General features: G+C 37.4%; 1 protein-coding gene and 1 pseudogene across 1 annotated transcript; both read right to left on the reverse strand.

Annotated features, from left to right (window-relative positions):
* Positions 1-11136: 11136 nt before the first annotated feature.
* On the reverse strand, positions 11137-16500 carry LOC131534310 (uncharacterized; annotated as a pseudogene).
* A 483-nt stretch (positions 16501-16983) lies between these two features.
* On the reverse strand, positions 16984-18939 carry LOC131537602 (uncharacterized). Its single transcript, XM_058771177.1, has 5 exons — positions 18604-18939; positions 18058-18269; positions 17683-17896; positions 17464-17539; positions 16984-17363 (listed from the first exon to the last, which is right to left on the reverse strand). Exons 1-5 carry the CDS (start codon positions 18637-18639, stop codon positions 17242-17244), a joined length of 660 nt encoding a protein of 219 aa, XP_058627160.1. The 5' UTR covers positions 18640-18939; the 3' UTR covers positions 16984-17241.
* Positions 18940-19828: the final 889 nt, after the last annotated feature.

Below are 19828 nucleotides of genomic sequence, written 5' to 3' on the forward strand. Positions count from 1 at the left end.
AATAAATGAACTTTTCCACGACATTCTAATTTATTGAGATGCACCTGTATATGATAATAATATATTGCATTATATGTAATATAAATGGCACTATCACTACTGATATAGGGACATATATGTCATATTACATTTCTGTATAGGCTCTGCCTTGTTTCTGCCCTGGTTGGGTTCTTTTATTTATTTTTAATAAACTGTGCTGCATTTAGATTCTCACCTCTTCCTTGCCTCAAGCGTGACAGAACGATCGGCCAAACAAATGGATATAGCAGCAGTATAGGACCCTGAAAGTCCTCTATGCTCCAATTTTCAGGATGGCCACAGCATAGAGGATTATGTAAAGGAGTTCCTTGCTGTTTGCCACCTTGTGTCTGGAGATGAGGTTATGCTAATGGCCTGTTTCTGGAGCGGTCTGGATGAAGGCCTTTAGGCAAATGTTGCCAGGGGGAGACCCAAGCTGGACCCTAGAACAGTACATAGACCTTGTTCTTCAGTTTTGTGGATCCTCCTTGTCCTGTCATGGCTGCCTTCTCAGAGCCTTGTCCCATCATGGCCCCCACACCAGAACCTCTAGTCATCACGGATGCTACACCAGTGTCTCCAGCCATCATGGCCGCCATGTCATAGCCTCCAGCTATCATGGATGTCACGCAACAGTCCTCAGCCATCACAGATGCCACTCCTGTGTTCCCGGTCACCGTGAACATTGCAATTGAAGACACACAGGCATTCCAAGGGCATTTGGGGCTGATCTTCAGTTTGGCGGACCCACCGCTGGTTTCGGCCAGAGCTACTATTCCTCCAGAGCCCGCTCCAACCCATGAGTTCGCTCCAGAGTCGCTCCAACCCATGAGTTCGCTCCAGAGCCCGCTCCAGCCCATGAGTCCGCTCTAGACTCCGCTTCAACCAATGCGTCCGATCCAGAGTCCGCTCCAACCCATGAGTTCGCTCCAGAGTCCGCTCCAACCCATGAGTTCGCTCCAGAGTCCGCTCCAACCAATGAGTCCGAACCAGAGTCCACGCCAACCCATGACTTCGCTCCAGAGTCCGCTCCAACCCATGAGTCTGCTCCAGTGCCCATTCCACTCTATGAATCCGCTCCAGAGCTCACTCAACCCTTGGAGCTCAGTCCTGTGTTGGTGCCAGCCTGTGAACTCCCTGTCTGTCCTGTCACGGTCAAGGAGACCATCTGTGAACTTTTGGCCTGTCCTATTATGACCAAGGAGGCTGTTTGTGCTCTGTGCTCCACCCCTTTGTTAGTCTAATTACCCTGTGTATTTATACCCCTGTGTTTCATTCTTTGTTTGCTTGTTATTTTTTTACTTTATATAAACTGTTGTGTGTTTCTACAGAGCATTACTCTTTATGGATTCCTCTGCCTTGTTTTTGCCCTGGTTGGATTGTTTTGTTAATTTAGATCTTCACCTCTTCCTTGCCTCAAGCATCACAGAATTAGTCTGGTGTGTGAAAGAGTTTGAACAAACAATTGTGTATGTGTTGTTAGGCTATATTTTAGTTACTTATTGTCACTATATAGATTTGAATGTTTATATTCATTTCAATGTATTTATGAATTTGTCTTGACATTCAATGCAATAATGCAGAAAACTGTTTGAGTAACAAACCACTCTCATCTCTGTCACATTTACTGTCGAGTTTTCACTGCTTACAGGCACCCAACTACCTGGAACCTGTAACTTTATCATAATTATTTAAAAATACATATAAGCTTCATGTCTGACGCCTTTGTAACTGACTAAAAACTAATATTTAAGCTAAACAAACATTTAAAATTGTGAAAAATGTGAAAAAAGAGATGTTAAACTATTGTGGTATCCGGGACAAAAAAACTGCTTACTGCATGTTTTCTTAAAGAAGAACAGATTAAGGCAAACATGACAACGCACAGTTGCAGTTGTCCCAGTTACATGGATCAAATCTAAAAGGTGGACGCCTAAAACTGACAATGACTGAATAAAACAGTCTAAATCATCCAGCCTTTCGCTTAAAATAACTGTGATTTATCTATCTATTGAAGTCATGTTTAGAGACGCATACAAAGAAAATAGTGTTTCCACAACATCTTCAAATTGTAATGTGTAACTTTAAGTGTTTTAAAAGTAACAGATGTACATGTAACAGAAAAACAGCAAAGATGTCCTAAAAGTACATCACAGTTTTAGTTTAAACACATGTAGAAGGACTATCATCTAATTCTCTTATACTGTATTTGTTCTTGTTTTCCTGTGGACACTCACTGCATGTTTGACCAACATTGGAGTAGTCTTCATCTAAAAACTGTACAAAAACAATGAAAAAGGTATGCAATGACGTCAGCTAGTGGGGGCAAAAAAATCTAAATCAACATTAAAAACTTTCACAATAGTTTAGAAAAGAGGATTTCAGTTTTATGCATTCATTATAGCATTCATTGTCTCTTTTCTTACACTGTTAAATATTTCTGTTGTAAATTGTGCAAACATATTTCCTGTATAAAAGATTATGGGTGGGTTGCACCAATAAGGATTAAGTTTAAATCTAGATTAAATCAAGGTTTTTCCAAAAATTCTGTTGCACTAATCTTTAAACCTTGTTTAAGATTAAGCAGGTTTACATTTAAACCATCATTTTTATCCTGGATTTAATTTATATTTAAAATAGATTAATTTTAATCCTGTTTCTCCATAACTTTAAACTGAGATTTAAATCTCAATTAGGGATTAATTTAAAATTTAGAGGTTAGGAGGTTTAAAAGAAATAAAGTGCACATACAATTACAATATGTGGCTGATTAAACTAAGACAGAAACAGTGGGTGCGTCATCAGGTCTCAGAAAAGTGTTTATTAAATAAAAATGAAGATTAAAGCACATTTAGCGGCAGCGTGTGAGGGTCGTGGCGGCCTGTAAGTTTACGCCCACTATGGAGTCTGGAATGTGGATCCGTCACTCATTTCGGTGTCGGACAAAGAAAAGATAGAAGGAATATTTGTAGCATTTAACGGCAGCGGTGATGATGAGGTGAGTGCCAGTGATTGACTGTTTCTCACAGCCACTCCACACATGACTGTTGGGCGGTGATCAAACGGACAGCCCTTTAAGCAGAAATATGCTTTGAAATAAAATATGTAAAATGAATATTATATATTCTAAAAGATACAACTTAATCTAAATAAGGTCATTGCATTATTTGCATTTGTGGTGCGATAAACACACAGAAGCCTTCGCATATGGAATCTTTTTAAAACAAAATAATTATTTCTAGTTTATTTTTAAAACATATACAGAAAGACTTTGGCAAAATGTTTCATCGCATGGTTTGGGGTTTTCACCAGCCGAAAATGTCACTTGAATCTTTGTAGAAATAAGACAACTAAGCACAATTTTTGCTTTAAAATTATAAAGCTTTTGAACAGGTAGGGTACAACGGGGCTAAAGGCGCACCCTAAGCACCTAAATGTGCTTTTCACTGCGCCCAAAGTGTATGATTGCAGAAAAAATATAATAGTTTGTCTTGAACATTTATGGAGCAACAGGTTTTGTGTGAAAATAAATCATACAAGTTGTTTATTTTGTTTAAATATCTTATAAATGTATGAGGTAGCAAGGGGTAAAAGGCTCACCAGCATGGGGCAAAAGGCACACAGTATTGATACAAATACTTCAGATAAAAATGTTTTTTTAATTTTATTTTTTTTATAATGTCTAAGTTAATACTTAGCAAAGGTTGTACTATTTTCTGCTTATTTTGATAAATAAAAGAATTTTTGTTCAATAAATATAGTCATTAAAATATGTTAATATAAAACATGTATTTTAAAATACAGAAACAAAATCATTTTAAAAAGTAAAGATTTGGAAAGCATTGAATGAGATCCTATAATAATTTAATATAGATTTACAGTAGTAACAACAAATTATATTTTATTATATGATTAATATCACGTTTTTAAATATGATGGTTTCATTCTAAACATGGTGATTATCTCTAAGATGGACACCCAACATAATATATGATATTTACCATCTGAATCTAACCATGTCATGTCAACAAATGGAAAAGTCAGCCTTCTATTAATTATCATGTTAATTATTGCAGCAGGGGCGCTTTTTACCCCAAATACCATACTTTTACATATTCTTTCGTTATTTAAAAAACTGTTGCTTTAATTATTTAATTAAACTGAAAATCATTAAGAAGACCTTTGTCTCAAAATATATTCAATAATTTTAGCGATTCTCATTTGCTACTTAAATCTACAACATTTTAAAAAACATCACATATTAGATCAAGTAAGCACAAAATCAACTTTGCGCTGCTGCCCGCGATTGCGTAAAGGATCAGTCAAATTTGCACATGCATCTTGAAAAATTAATGTTTTTTTTTTTTTTACTTTTACCTTTTACCCTGGGGCATCTTTAAAAATTCAAAAGTTGAATAAAAATAATAATTTAGGCTTATTTTGCAAGAAGATAAGTAAAGATTTTATTTAAAACTTTAAAGATTTCATCTAAATAATCTTTTAATTTTTACAGATCTTATTTAAACTCTTTGATTATGCTTTAAAAATAAATTTAATACGATCAAGACGGAACTTGCGACCATAGTTGCTTTTAAAAAACGCACCCCTCATCTGTAACTCTGCCCATCTCTGAGTGGGTCTGAAGCATTCAATCCATTTCATAATGCAGTTTATCCCTGGGAGGACCTGTGAGTTTTGTTTATATTTCAACAAACATTTTTTGTAAACCTTTCATTTGTGGAATGGACATCATTGCTCTCAGAAAAATGACCAAATGACCAGACCATTTTTATATTTTTATTGTTACCTAAAACTATAGTAAATGTTTATTTTTATACAGTATGTTATTTATATAAGCACATTTTATTTATTACCATTTTCTTTAAAAGACAAAAATGTGTTTTTTTAAGTTCAATAAGCTTTAAATAAATGTTGAATACATGTTTAAAATGTATGATAAATAATTTTCTTGGCTTTAGTAACATGTTTGTTACTATGCTGTCATATATAATTCTATATTTTATTTATTACCATATTCTTTAAAATAGAGATACGTCTCTTTTGAAGCTTGAAATGTTTATGTATGTGTGTGCTTGTTTATATGATTTATCAGGACACAAATTTGTATAATGACATGTGTATTACACTGAAATAACAACGTAAATGTGGTTTATGATGAAATTTCTTGAGCCCTCATAATTAAGATCACATACAAACATACTAAAATGTAAAAATGCAGAAATGTTTGTGTGATGGATAGGTGTACAGTTTGTACAGTAAAAAATCAAAGGGGTTGATACAGTATTAAAAGCATTATATCTATGGAAAGCCTCCATAAAACATGGAAATTTGACATGTCCTGACATGTCGGGGTCCCCTTATGGTTTGGCCTGTTAAAATAATTTTTTCCCCTTTACTTATTTTGACGTCGCTGGTTTCTCATTACAGTTGACCGATAACTTTTTCTTTCATGACAAACTCGTTTTCCCGCTCCTGGAAAAATTTAAGACGTTTTTATATTTTTAGTGATGCCTAAAACTAGTGTAAAAGTTTTGCTTTGTTTTATATTGTGTGTTATCACATAATTTATTTATAATTTATTTATTCATAATTTAATTTAATAGAAGAGAATAAGACCCTTTTACTCTGACGATCGAGTGTGTATGTGTGTGTGTGTGTGTGTGTGTGTGTGCAGTGGCGGCTGCAGGTGTACGGCTGTATGCACTGTGTGTACCATGAGCGCTCTGACTGACCTGAGAAACATTTTCCCCACAAATATTTCAGCAATTATTATTTGTGTCCTGTATTTCTGGTCAAATGAACCAGCAATGTCAATCATTTGTGATTTAATCAATCTTTTGTGTCAGTTCTCTCTTTTCAGTGATCTGGCCGATCGCGTCTCATAGCCTTCCACTCTTTTCGGTTCCGGTTGAAGGGGAACGCTGGCGCGTTTGGCTGCCGCTCCTTTCTCCTGTTTTTCTGTTTTATTGTTTTTAACATTTCTGCGATCTAGTGCAGTGGCTTCTTGGAACTTTGGAAAGTGCCCGGTTATGTATGTCTTCAGCGTATTGCAGAACAGCGCTTTAATTGGTGGACTACTATTTTTATTAGTGAGTTATATCCGCGGGGATCACCTCTACGGCTGGGATCAGGATTTAAACGGCAACAAGACTCCTGCTGCAGAGGATTCCCTTTTCATGGCCTTAAGGTACACGGCTCGCAATCTACTGAACTTAAAGAGGAACTATTATCTAGCTAACGACACATATGATCTGTGCCATAATGTTGGTATTCTGCGACCTCCGTGATATTTACACCGCGCATCAAGGCGCATGTTTATTCACTCCTCATCGGATTATATCTTGGTGCCATCATTTCAGCGCAAAAATCATCGTTTGGCGTGTGTTGGCGCCGATTTGAATAACTTGTCAGCGCTTCAACGCGAGCAGTCGTCACTATCCTCTACTACAGCCCTGCCTCAGGTGAAATCAGCGCTTTTTAATGCACCTTCGGTAAACAACAAGTCTCTCATCGGATTTCATTGTGGAAAATGAACTTGATCTGGTGTGCTTTACAGAAACGTGGCATGGCCAGTGTGATGGTCTTCTGTTCAATGAACTTACCCCCACTGGCTATGGTCTGTTTGACTCCCCTAGACCCTCTGGTAGGGGGGTGGTATCATTGTGTTGTTCAATCAACGTTTAAAAATAAGTCCTATGGTTATCCCCAAGTTTCAGTCCTTTGAATGTCTGGTTTTAACTGTTTCTAAACCCTATACTACTGTTATTGCAACTATTTAAAGACCTCCGAAGTAAAATGAAGTTTTTTTTTATCGGAATTTTGATTTTTTATCGGATTTGTTGTCTATGCTATGCCTTAACTTTGAGAGAACTCTTGTCCTTGGGGATTTTAACATTCATGTTGACAAGAAAGACTCTGGACTGACAAAGGACTTCTTGTCTCTTTTAGAGTGTTTTGATCTGAAACAACTAGTGGACTTTTCTACTCATAACAAGGGTCACACCTTGGATTTAGTGATTACCAACTGTTCATTTTTATCTCGGCCTACCTCTATAGATTTAGGGTTGTCTGACCACCTGGCTATCCTTTTTAATATGGAACTGTCATGTACAAAAATGCCATGTACACAAACGGTAAATTATCGTAATTGGAAATCGATAGATCTTCAGGACTTCTCTGCTTTTGTTGAGTCTTCTGTAAGTGGTCTCTCTATATCTGACCCCCTGGAGGACAAAGTCTCTGTGTTAAATTCTGCTCTCCTCTCTGCTTTGGACTCTTTTGCACCTAGGAATTCTCGATCTGTGTCCTATGTACGCTCTGCTCCTTGGTTTAATGATGAGCTGCGCTCTAAGAAGGCAGCTTGCCGTAAGATGGAGCGTAGGTGGCGTCTCTCTGGCCTGAATGTTCATCACCTAGTTTGGAAGGACCACTTAAATGAATATAAAGCTGAGATTGCATCCGTCAGGTCTCAGTACTTCTCCCAGATCATTTTAAATAATCAAAGTAATCCCAGACAGTTGTTTCATGTCATTAACAAAATTTTGAAAGGTAACAGTTCTGCCAGCGTACCCATTACGGCTAATTTCTGTGATAGGTTCCTTGATTTTTTTAGTTCTAAGATCGATAAGGCTCGTAGCTATATGAGTACTACCTTTGTTTCGGCTGATACTGCTCTTAATATCACTCAGTTCTCTGGAGCCCCTCTCTCAAATTTTTTCACACTTGATTTAATTTCTCTGAGCAAAGACGTTTCACAAATGAAGGCTGCCACCTCCATAGTTGATCCTGTACCGACATGCTTATTTAAAGCATGTTTTACCGGTGTGGGCCCTGTTGTCTTGAGTATTATTAATGACTCCCTGGGCTCTGGTGTTGTCCCAGCATCTTTCAAAATTGCTTCGGTCACCCCTGTACCAAAAAAGATGAATTCGGACTTGAACAATTTAAATAATTACCGCCCCATTTCGAATCTCCCTTTTTTAGCCAAAATTCTGGAGCGAATTGTGGCATCTCAATTACATACTCATCTTACACTTAACAATTAGTTTGAGCCTTTTCAATCTGGATTTCGTAAGTTTCATAGCACAGAAACAGCATTAGTGAAGGTTACTAATGATCTGTTACTTGCTGCGGACTCTGGCTGCCTGTCAATTTTGATCCATTTTGATCTCAGTGCAGCTTTCGACACGGTTGATCATTCTCTTTTACTTTTTCAGTTGGAATCTGTGTTTGGTATTACAGAGACAGCATTGAATTGGTTTAAGTCTTATCTCTCAGACCATAGGCAGTTTGTCTCCATGGGAGGACACAAGTCTAAAATTGGCTCAGTCAAATTTGGGGTACCTCAGGGAGCACTACTGAGTCCATTACTCTTCTGTATGTATATTTTTCCTCTTTGCCATCTCTTGAGATCTTTTGGTCTTAATTATCACTTATATGCAGATGACACACAAGTGTACATTCATTCTAAACCGGGTGACTATCCTGCTGTTGCTTTTTTGGAGCACTGTACCTCTGAGATAAAATTTGGGATGTCTCAAAATTTTCTTTGCCTTAACAGTGATAAGACGGAGGTTATGCTTATTGGATCAACACACCAACTTCGTAAAGCTGGACCTTTAACACTAACTGTAGATGGTTCAGTCTTGGAATTTCAAACAAAACTAAAGAACCTGGGGGGTGATATTTGACGCTCATTTAACTTTCGATCCCCATGTTCAGAACACTGTTAAAACTGAACACTGTTTTTTCATCTCAGAAATATTGCATGAATTCGCCCCATGCTGTCTTTTACAGTGGCCGAAAAACTTATCAATAACTTTGTCTTCTCCCGCATCGATTACTGCAATGCTTTGCTTGCAGGTGTTTCAAAAACCACCCTAAATAAATTGCAGTATGTCCAAAATTCAGCTGCTAGAATCCTGACAGGGACCAGAACTAGGGAGCACATCACTCCAATATTGGAATCCCTACACTGGCTCCCTGTTAGGTTTCGTATTCTTATTCTTATGCTTACGTATAAGGCTTTGCATGATTTGGCACCAAATCGGAACTTCTAACGATTTACTCGCCTAAACGGAATCTCCGATCCTCTGATTCTGGCCTTTTGACTGTCCTTACAACTCGTTTACGCTCTATGGGTGACCGGGCATTTTCCTCCCTTGCTCCTAGACTCTGGAATTCTCTTCCTTATAATATTAGAAATGCAGAATCTTTTAATGTGTTTAAATCTTTTTGAAAACTCACTTTTTTAGACTTGCTTATCTGTGAGTTGTTTGGTGCTGAGGGGAAGGGTATTTGTTTTTTTATCAACAAATGTTTCTTTTTTTTTTCCTTCTTTTTTTCCCCCTTCATTGTGCTTTTATTGTTACCCCTTTCCCTCTATATATTTTGTATCCTCTTAAGTGTAAAGCGCCTTGAGAATTGACTTTTAAAGGCGCTATATAAAAATAAATGTATTATTATAATTATATTATTGTTAAAATGTATTTGATGTCTGATTCATTCATTCATTCAAGAGATTCGTTCAAAAACTTTAATTTAATTTTCCAATAAAACAACAGTGGTACTGGTATCTCATAACAACATATACAGTTAGTACATATTAGACATTCAAATAAAAGAAAATTATAAACCAAAATTATAAAGACATAGTCACTGAGTATCCTCAAGAAAGTTCCCGAGGGAGGACCAAATGCACCAGAACACCTCAGATCTTTGATGTAAATTATAAGTAAATTGTTCCAATGGTAAAAGAGTCTCATCCACATATTGATTGAAGGTATCTGAGCAGTTGATCATAATCTGCTGTACAATTCAGAAGGTATACCTTTGGGGAATACAATAATCTTTTGAATAATTTCGTGAATCTCTTTCCAGTACATTTTGATTTTGTCACAACCCCAAAATACATGCATCACTGTGCTAATGTCTACCTTACATTTAAAGCACAACTGAGAACAATTGAGAAATATTCTATGGAGGCGAACTGGGGTTAGATAAGTCCTGTGAAAAAAATATATATTATTCGTGAACTGAAATTGAAGCACTTTTGGGTAAGATATTTGAACAGACAGATAGCCACTCCTCACTGCTAAAACTAGACTGCAGTCTAGAATATGTCCTTTTCCCACATCACCCTTAAAGAGTCAAAGGATGAAGGACCAACATTAAACAGCACTGTATATAATTCAGAGAACTTCTTTTTATGAGTAAATGAAGAAAAAAATCTGTTTTTCTTTTTCAGTAAGATCAAGAAAAAGTGTCGGATTTGAAGGAATTTATAAAAAATATTTTGAATCGTGAATCAAATCTGTAAATAAACCAACTTAATATGTGAAGACCAAAAATATAATTGAAAATTGGGTAGGGAAACCCCACCCAATTCCTTTGGTTTCATCAAAACCTGGGTTTCTTGTGGTTCCAGATATACCTTGAAATTGAAGAATTAATTCTCTTTAAAAAGTTTGTATGGAATAGGAAGTTATACATATTTTTAAATAGACTAATTTATAACATTAATTAAGACATTTGGTCACACTTTATATTAGGTGGCCTTAACTACTATGTACTTCTTTTTTGATGCAAGTACAATGTACTTATTGTGTTCATACTGTATTGCAAAACACTATTGCTGCTAGTGAGGAGGGATACGGGTAAGGTTAGGGACAGGTTTGGTGGTATGGGTAGGTTTAAGGGTGGGTTAAGGTGTAAGGGATGGGTCAACAGTGTAATTATAAATGTAATTACAGAAATGAATTACAGATGTAATTACATGTAGGTGTTTTTAAAAATATAAGTAAAATCAAAAAGCATGTATGTACACAATAAGTGCATTGTACCAAATTATTAATTTAAATGTAAGTACATAGTAGTTAAGGCCACCTAATATAAAGTGGGACCAAACATTTTGTCAGAACCTGAAAGGAAATTAGACAACCAAACAAAATAATATGTTGTCTAATGTTTTGTTTTCAGAATCGTGGGAGAACAGTGATCTCTATTCTAAAAATCAATTATCCAAAGTCATAGCTTAAAAAATACATAATATATCTGGTATCTAACTAATGCTATTAGTACTGTTTCTAATATTAAAATGTAAAGGCTAGGACTACACTAGACTGTAGTACATTTACAAGGATTTGGTACAATTATAATGCATTATAATGCCGTTTCTCATCTAGTGTGCCAGTGTGCGAAGTGCTGCAAGCCAAAACCCTCTCGCACCAATCGCAAAAAAAGCTGTTACTACAGCATAGTTACTACTCTCACAGTTCTGAGAAATAAAGTCGTAATTCTGAGTAATAAAGTGTGAGATATAAACTTGCAATTGTAAGAAAATAGTCTCTCTTTTTCCCCTCAGAATGGACTTTATGTCAGAATTCTGAGATAAAAAGTCACAAGTCCCTTGTTTTATTTTTTATTCAGTGGTGGAAACGGGCTTTCATAAATTATGAAGAAATTGAATGAATGTGAATTTAGTGAGTCAAAGACACTGATTTCCAGGGAATTATTGTCTTGTATCACAGCGACCTGTAAATAAAAATTTTTGCTATTACATATCATAATTATATAATCATTCCTATTTGTGCAGCTTATGTCATAAGTTATTGTACAGTTGTGAGAACACACTCACGTTTGTCAGCATTCACTTTCCGCATCACTTCCTGTTTAGGGGTTTGTGACCACCTCAGTGTCACGTCTGTGAATCCTCTTATCAGCCAGAGCAGATCCCAACTAGAAATAACATTCATAGTAAACTGATTAGATCAGAATATGACAAGATATTCAAATCTTCCTCTCCTCTTTTCTCGTGTCATGTCCCAAACAGTACTTTTGTAAAATCATGTCTCTTTAAAATGAGAGAATATTGTAAATTTGTTCATGCTGTAAATAGTTTGACTGAATAATCAATAGGTGATCGGCACTCCAGTCAGTGAACCTTTGTATCATAATATAAACCAGTCCTCTCTTAGCAAATGCAACTGCACTGCAGGACAACAACAGCTGATTTTGTTTATAACAAATTCAGGTCATAATATTTAACAATGCAATAAGTGTTTGTTTTTCTCATCACTTGTTACTTTTTTTTTTCTCACCTGTTTCAGAACGTTTTCTCTTATTGTGGAGTCGGTCAAATCTTTGCTGGAGTGAAACAGCAGTTTTACAAATGATCTTTTTAAACAGGGACCTAGAAAAATATATTCATATATATATATGTAAATTCATAAAAAAATCCTAAGAAATATGGTTTGCACCCTATAAATGAGCTTGCATTTATTAAAACTTATCCACACTCCTCACTGCTCATATTGACAAAAATTGAAGATGTGAAGACATTATTATCTGAAATATTATAAACCAATATTACTGATGTATACCTTCTCCGTAGACCTTCACCTCACACAGAGTGAGTATCTTCATGTCTCCAGGAATGATCAGATTCACGTAACGTCCCTCCATCCCATCACATGTGTAGCTGTAGGACTCACCTGCTGGAATAGCAGGAATAACAGCACATCTACAGACAGAGAAACAGATGAGGGATGTAAAAATTCTGTCATATCTGCATTAATCCAAAAGAGGTATCCAATCTCCAGCCATCCTACAACATGTCCTCTAGACCCAGTGCCCTCACACCTTCTCCAAGCAATCTCTCCCACACTCACACACATCATCAACACATCCCTCCTCACAGGCACTTTCCCCACTGCATTCAAGCAGGCTCGGGTAACCCCACTGCTAAAAAAAACTACATTAAACACTTCTCTTATAGAAAACTACAGACCTGTCTCTCTCCTTCCATTCATAGCGAAAACACTCGATTCTTCTGGATCTATCTGCTGCTTTTAACACTGTCAATCACCAGATCCTGCTGTCTACCCTCTCATCACTAGGCATCACTGGGATTCCACTTCGCTGGTTTGAATCCTATCTCACTGGTAGGTCATTCAGGGTGGCCTGGGGAGGTATCCACAGCACATCAAGTGGTCACAGGGGTTCCTCAGGGATCAGTTCTTGGACCCCTTCTCCACATACGCTACATCACTGGGACCCATCACACAGGCACATGGTTTCTCCTATCATTTCTACGCTGATGACACACAGCTCCATTTCTCTTTTCAACTAGATGATCCAACGGTAGCTGCAGGGATCTCAGGCTGCCTGGTGGACATCTCGGCATGGATGAAAGAACATCACCTACAGCTCAACCTGGCAAAGACTGAGCTTCTTGTCTTCCCTGCCACTCCAGCTCTACAGCATGATTTCACCATCCAGCTAGGTTCTTCTACAATTACCCCATCAACTTCGGTCAGAAATCTTGGTGTAATCTTTGATGACCAGCTGACCTTCAAAGACAACATTGCAAAGACTGCTCGATCTTGCAGGTTTACATTATACAACATCAGAAAGATCAGGCCTTTTCTAACAGAGAATGCTGCACAACTTCTTGTCCAGGCCCTTGTCATTTTTAGGCTGGACTACTGCAATGCTCTTCTGGCTGGACTTCCATCAAGCATATCAAACCTCTAAAAATGATTCAGAATGCAAATGATTCCTTGCACTGGCTACTGGTTGCAGCTCGCATCAAGTTCAAGACATTGATGCTTGCATATAGAACAGCCACAGGCTCAGCACCCACCTACTTCCACTCACTATTATGAATCTACATCCCCTCCAGAAGTCTGAGATCTGTTAGTGAGCGACGCCTCGTGGTACCATCACAGAGAGGCTCAAAATCACCCTCCAGAACATTCTCGTTCACCGTTCCTGCTTGATGGAATGATCTTCCCACCCTTATCCGGAGTGCTGGATCCCTGTCAACCCTGTCAAAAGCAACAGCTGAAAACTCATCACTTTCAACACTACCTGACTTCATCCTAAAGAAAAGAAAAAAATTGTCTTTCTCATTATTTATTTCTTCCTTTTCTAGCTTGTACTTATTTGAACAATGCCTGAGACTTGGTATTGCGAGCACTTCCTCTGTCTGTTTGCCTCTTTAAGATTAATCACTTTCATGTATTCCTCAATTGTAAGTCGCTTTGGATAAAAGCATCTGCAAAATAACTCAATGTAAATTTAAGTGTAATCCTTCACATTTGTGCTTGACGTCTCACACTCTTTCAACCTCAAGTTTCTCACATGGGATTGTTGGTGCCGTTTTTCTCCAAAGAGTTTCCGATGCGAATCTCCGCTCCGTTTATTTGTTCTGCACAGCAGTCTTTTCTATTAGTGACGACCACTCTACTAACTCGGTAGACATCATGCAGATCCAGCCTCCACCACGGGTCTGTCTCATTAAGGGTTGAGGAGCATCCCGTATACAACTGCTGGAGACCTCGATCAATGGCCTTTTCAGCAAACCAGTCCGCAGATGTTGACGACTGTATAGCAGCTCCAGCTACTGCCAGATTTTCTAAAAAAAAATGTATGAAAAAAATGTCACGACTCGTCTTGATGCACAAAGTTTGCAGCAGAGGGGAAGATTACTGAGGAACAACGACTGGAGGTGAAGTGAGTTATTACTGCATCAACTACTCTCACCAAACCGAATTGTGAAAATTATGATTTTGTGTTCCTTTATAGTACGTTTCAAGTATGGCATGATATTACATGAATTATATATTAATGTATGATATTGAATATAACGCTCTACAACAATGAATTACCTGCCAAATACCCGTAGACTTCAACCTCACAAAGCGCAAGAATCTTCCAGTCTCCAGGAACATGAATAATCACGTAACGTCCAACCAGTCCATCACATGAGTAGCTGTAGGACTCACCTGCTGGAATAGCAGGAATAACAGCACATCTACAGACAGAGAAACACACGAAGGATATAAAAAATACTGTCATATCTGCATTAATTCTTCACATTTGTCCTTGATGTCTCACGCTCTTTCAACCTCAAGTTTCTCACATGGGATTGTTGGAGTCGTTTTTCTCCAAAGAGTTTCCGATGCGAATCTCCGCTCCGTTTATTTGTTCTGCACAGCAATCTTTTCTATTACTGATGACCACTCTACTAACTCGGTAGACATCATGCAGATCCAGCCTCCACCATGGGTCTGTCTCATTAAGGGTTGAGGAGCATCCCGTATACAACTGCTGGAGACCTCGATTACCATCAATGGCCCTTTCAGCAACCCAGTCCACAGATGTTGACGACTGTATAGTGGCTCCTCCTATTGCGTTTTTTGGGTGGCACAAATTCAGCAGCTTAATACGGTCAGACCACCATCGGTGAACCGTCCAATCTAAAAATGCTGTTGGTCAGCCGGCGTTTTTTGGGTGGCACGCCACCAGCGGTTTGCCATGGTTGTGCCTCCGTTGGTAAACAAGTGGCAAGCCGAGGGACTGTCCTGTGTTTCTACTGAGCTTTTACATGACATCTGTTTTATAAATATATATATTTTTTACATTTATGTTTTACATTACAGTTTTACAGTTAAAAGGAACATGAAGCACTGAATAAAAATAGTGAGTTATAATTATGGGATGATTTTAGTCTCAATATGATTAATAAATGCACACTCAATTATCCATGTACTAGATAAATGTTGTGAATGTATTTTACTAACCACAAACAAATGTCATTTAATTTGAATCTGTGGAATTCGGGATTGAATGATTGTGCAGCGATTTGTACAAATAGAAACATGTTTGCGAATACACATGTTCTGTTCTGCATTAATAAATCAAAAATTGCTCATGCAAAAATGAATCCGTGCATTTCTGGATCAGGCGACACGCGTGCATTTATTGATTCCTTGTTCGAGTCGATCCTGTTCGGTTCATTTGGATTTTGAGACTTGCTTTCCGCAGTTTTCAGCACTGACGATCCACACGCAACTGAAAGGCAAGGCCGGCAGTTACCACTAGATGGCAGTCGCAGAATTACCGTGCTGGCCTGATTGAGAAAGAGTGACCTTGTTCGCATTCTCCTGAATAACCTTCTGTTTTAAAACATGGATAATACCATTTTAAACCAACAAGCTGGTTGGGTAAGTAAAAAAAAATGTAACTACATAACATAACTGCATGACAAATCTTCGAGCTTAACTATGAACATGACTTGAATGGTGCGTTTGTTAGTCAAGTATTACGCAAATTCCGTCATTAACGTTACCAGCATCGTATCCTAATCGTAATGAAGTTAATGTTTTCTCCTACATATATCACTTTTTACATGTATGTAAAACATGGTTTATTTTATAGTGGGTACGAATCATTAATAATTTTTACATGTCTCTACTCTATTACATTTCACTTTAGGAATTACTACATGACCACATTCTGGAGAGATTACTTGCACGGGTTACACATGCTCTTCAGCAACCCCAAATTGACATTGACGATTTGGATTTTGTATGTAGGCAGGAGGTAGTATTTCTCGATGCTGTGGCACAGCATGTTCATGTGTCTCAGGATGTGACAGAAAGATTGACTGAACTCCATAATGTCAATGTCAATGTCAAATTTATTTATATAGCACTATTAATTACAACCCATGGTTGTCCAATGTGCTTTACAGCAACAGAAAAATAGAGAAAAGTAAAATACACCACATACGATAAAACAATAAAAAGTAAGACAAGAAAATATTAATACACATTATAGGCCTTAGCAAACAGATATGTTTTTAAGCTAGACTTAAAAGCAGATACAGAGGGAGCAAGTCTAATTGTGACAGGTAATTTATTCCAGAGTCTGGGGGCAGCTACCGAGAATGCACGGTCACCTCTACACTTGTACTTAGACCTGGGCATGAACAACAGGCTCTGATTTGAAGACCGAAGTGATCTACTAGAAAAGTGTTCAATCAAAAGGTCAGAGAGGTACGATGGGGCCATACAGTTTAAAGATTTGTACACTATGAGTAATATTTTAAAATCAATTCTGTAGCACACAGGCAACCAATGGAGAGAGCGTAAAATTGGAGTGATGTGGTCCCGTTTTCGAATACCTGTGAGCAGTCTGGCTGCTGCATTTTGAACTAACTGTAGTCGGGAAAGAGCTGATTGGCTAATCCCAACATATAGAGAATTACAGTAATCCAGCCTGGAGGATATAAAGGCATGGATTACTTTTTCAAAATTTTTGAAGGAGAGAAATGACTTTACTTTTGATAGCATTCGCAACTGGAAAAAGCATGATTTCACGACCAAGTTTATCTGTTTATCAAATTTCAAAGACTCATCAAAGACAACGCCCAGGTTTTTCACTGATGTCTTCACACAAGAGGACAGCCCACCAAGATTTAATTTGTTTGTTGTCTGTGTCCATGGAGATAAGTGTCATTCTTCTCTGGCCACTTCCTCCTGCAACAGAAATTGTATGTATGTAATGAATTGATCCTAATTGACAGATAATCTTTAGTTAACTGAGCTCTTCAAACTAGCTCGAAATCCCCATATTTACCGGTTGCTTTATAAAACATCCACCGTCCTTGTAGTGGTTGAAGTTTGGGGAACTCTTCCTCCATAATTGTTACTATCTATAAATGGATAATTCATGAAAAGTCAAACATAAGATTTCAAATGTACACCAGGTAATAGAATTTTTAACAACATTGCATATAGCTTTTTGAATACAAAAAGCATTCAAATATACCAAATCATCAGACATATAAGCACTTACATCCATGTGTTTGCAGTTCTCTGCTATTGTCACCACTTTTTTCCCTAACCCTGCCTGAGCCAGTTCCAATTCTACTGTAGGCTTCGTTGTTAGGGTTGTCGGTGAAGGTAGAACACAGACTGTGAGATCTGTGCACTTGATAGGCACTGTTCTGCTAATCCGACCTTTGCCTCTCTTTGCGTCTGATTTAGCACTAAACATATTTGGAAACTGTCTGAGAAAATGCAAGTAAATAATAGCATTCAAAAGTATGAAGTGGCATTGAGTTCAGAAAATGAGTAGTTATTGCATTATAATTAAAGTATAATATAAAACTTTTTTGTCAAAAATTTACTAAATATTTTAAATTAAATAATTTGTTATAATTAATTCTACCTCTTTAAAGCCTGGTTGACTCTGGCAGATGCATCAGTGCTGGTAGAGGGAGTAGAGGGAGTAATAGAGGGAGTAATGAAGGGAGTAAAGGTGTTGCTAGAGGCACGTTGAGGAGGCCTGACAGGTGCAGAACCTGTGTTTTGAGTGTGACCTGTAGACAACTCCCTGGAGATGGCTGTGACTAGGGCCTGAGCCATACTCTCTACAGTGTTCTATAAAATAAAATAAAATGGTATATGTAATTAACAATTGAACACAGAAATATACCACAATGCACTTCAGTATTTAACCTGAGCCAAGTTTAAAGACATGTTAAGGTCTAAAATTGTTATGTTAGTTATTGCCAAATCACTTTTCTTTTCCTGCTCTTACTACACATAACAGTTAGGCCTATTTTCTTTCATCGAATGTGTCGAAAATTCGTCATCAATTTAAATTAGGCTGCATTCTCTACTACAGTAGGCCTATGTACAGTAGTACTGCGACCATCAATGGAACAACAACAACAACAACAACAACACTGAATGTTAATAAAATATTACTTACAGCAGTTGCAGTCGTTGGCACAGGTTGTCCCGCCATGACGTTAAGTCAGTGTGTATCCTATAATAGAATCGATTCCAAAACTAAATTCGACTCCGATCGTGGGGGGAGGGTGCGTAAGCCAAGTGACTAGACTTATATTTTCCGTGTAAATAAAGTAATCGAAAAAGACAAATGATACTTCAGTACACAATTAGCTTGATTCAAATTAATATTATTATTATTTTTTTTTAACTAGATGAATTTGAAGACTACCAGCACGGTAATTCTGCGACTGCCATCTAGTGGTAACTGCCGGCCTTGCCTTTCAGTTGCGTGTGGATCGTCAGTGCTGAAACTGCGGAAAGCAAGTCTCAAAATCCAAATGAACCGAACAGGATCGACTCGAACAAGAAATCAATAAATGCACGCGTGTCGCCTGATCCAGAAATGCACGGATTCATTTTTTCACGCGGAAATTGTCACACTTTAATACAAAGTAGAACATTAATACTCACAAACAAATACAAAAACTTACAAATTGCTGCACATTTATGTAATTCTTAATTCTACAGACACCGGTTGAAAAGCATTTGTTTCATTGTATAGTGACACACATTTATGAATCGTGTTGACGTTAATGATAGCCCTGGCTTGTTCGTTAGTTGTGTGTGTGTGTGTGTGTGTGTGTGTGGGTGGAATGCTATAAACTGCGAAAAGGAAGTCTCAAAATCCAAACGAACCAAACGCGATCGATTCGAACAAGATGTCAATAAATGCACGCGTGTCTTCTGATCCACAAATGCACGGATTCATTTTTGCATGAGCAATTTTTTATTTATTAATGCAGAACAGAACATGTGTATTCGCAAACATGTTTCTATTTGTACAAATCGCTGCACAATCATTCAATCCCGAATTCCACAGATTCAAATTAAATGACATTTGTTTGTGGTTAGTAAAATACATTCACAACATTTATCTAGTACATGGATAATTGAGTGTGCATTTATTAATCATATTGAGACTAAAATCATCCCATATATAATTATTAACAAAAGTTTAAAATACTGCAAGCATGTTTTTAAATGAAATAAATAGTTTGAATGATCGTAAAATCAACAATACAAAATCTTATAACAATAAAATGAAAATCTATAAAAATAAAAATAAAAGTGCTACTTTGTCCCACTATCACGTGCGGGTTGCAGTTTACACCTATGTATATGAATGGGTCATAGAGCTACAA

The sequence above is a fragment of the Onychostoma macrolepis genome, chromosome 03 (genome assembly GCF_012432095.1).
Source record: "Onychostoma macrolepis isolate SWU-2019 chromosome 03, ASM1243209v1, whole genome shotgun sequence".
Lineage (NCBI taxonomy): Eukaryota > Metazoa > Chordata > Actinopteri > Cypriniformes > Cyprinidae > Onychostoma > Onychostoma macrolepis.

What these genes read in the sequence shown, in the direction of transcription:
- LOC131537602 (XM_058771177.1), bottom strand. Translation starts at nt 18,639, where the DNA reads ATGGCGGGACAACCTGTGCCAACGACTGCAACTGCT. An exon ending in TGCCAACGACTGCAACTGCT is followed by an intron (nt 18,270 to 18,603) that starts GTAAGTAATATT and finishes TTTATTTTATAG; the next exon opens with AACACTGTAGAGAGTATGGC. An exon ending in GTCAACCAGGCTTTAAAGAG is followed by an intron (nt 17,897 to 18,057) that starts GTAGAATTAATT and finishes GCATTTTCTCAG; the next exon opens with ACAGTTTCCAAATATGTTTA.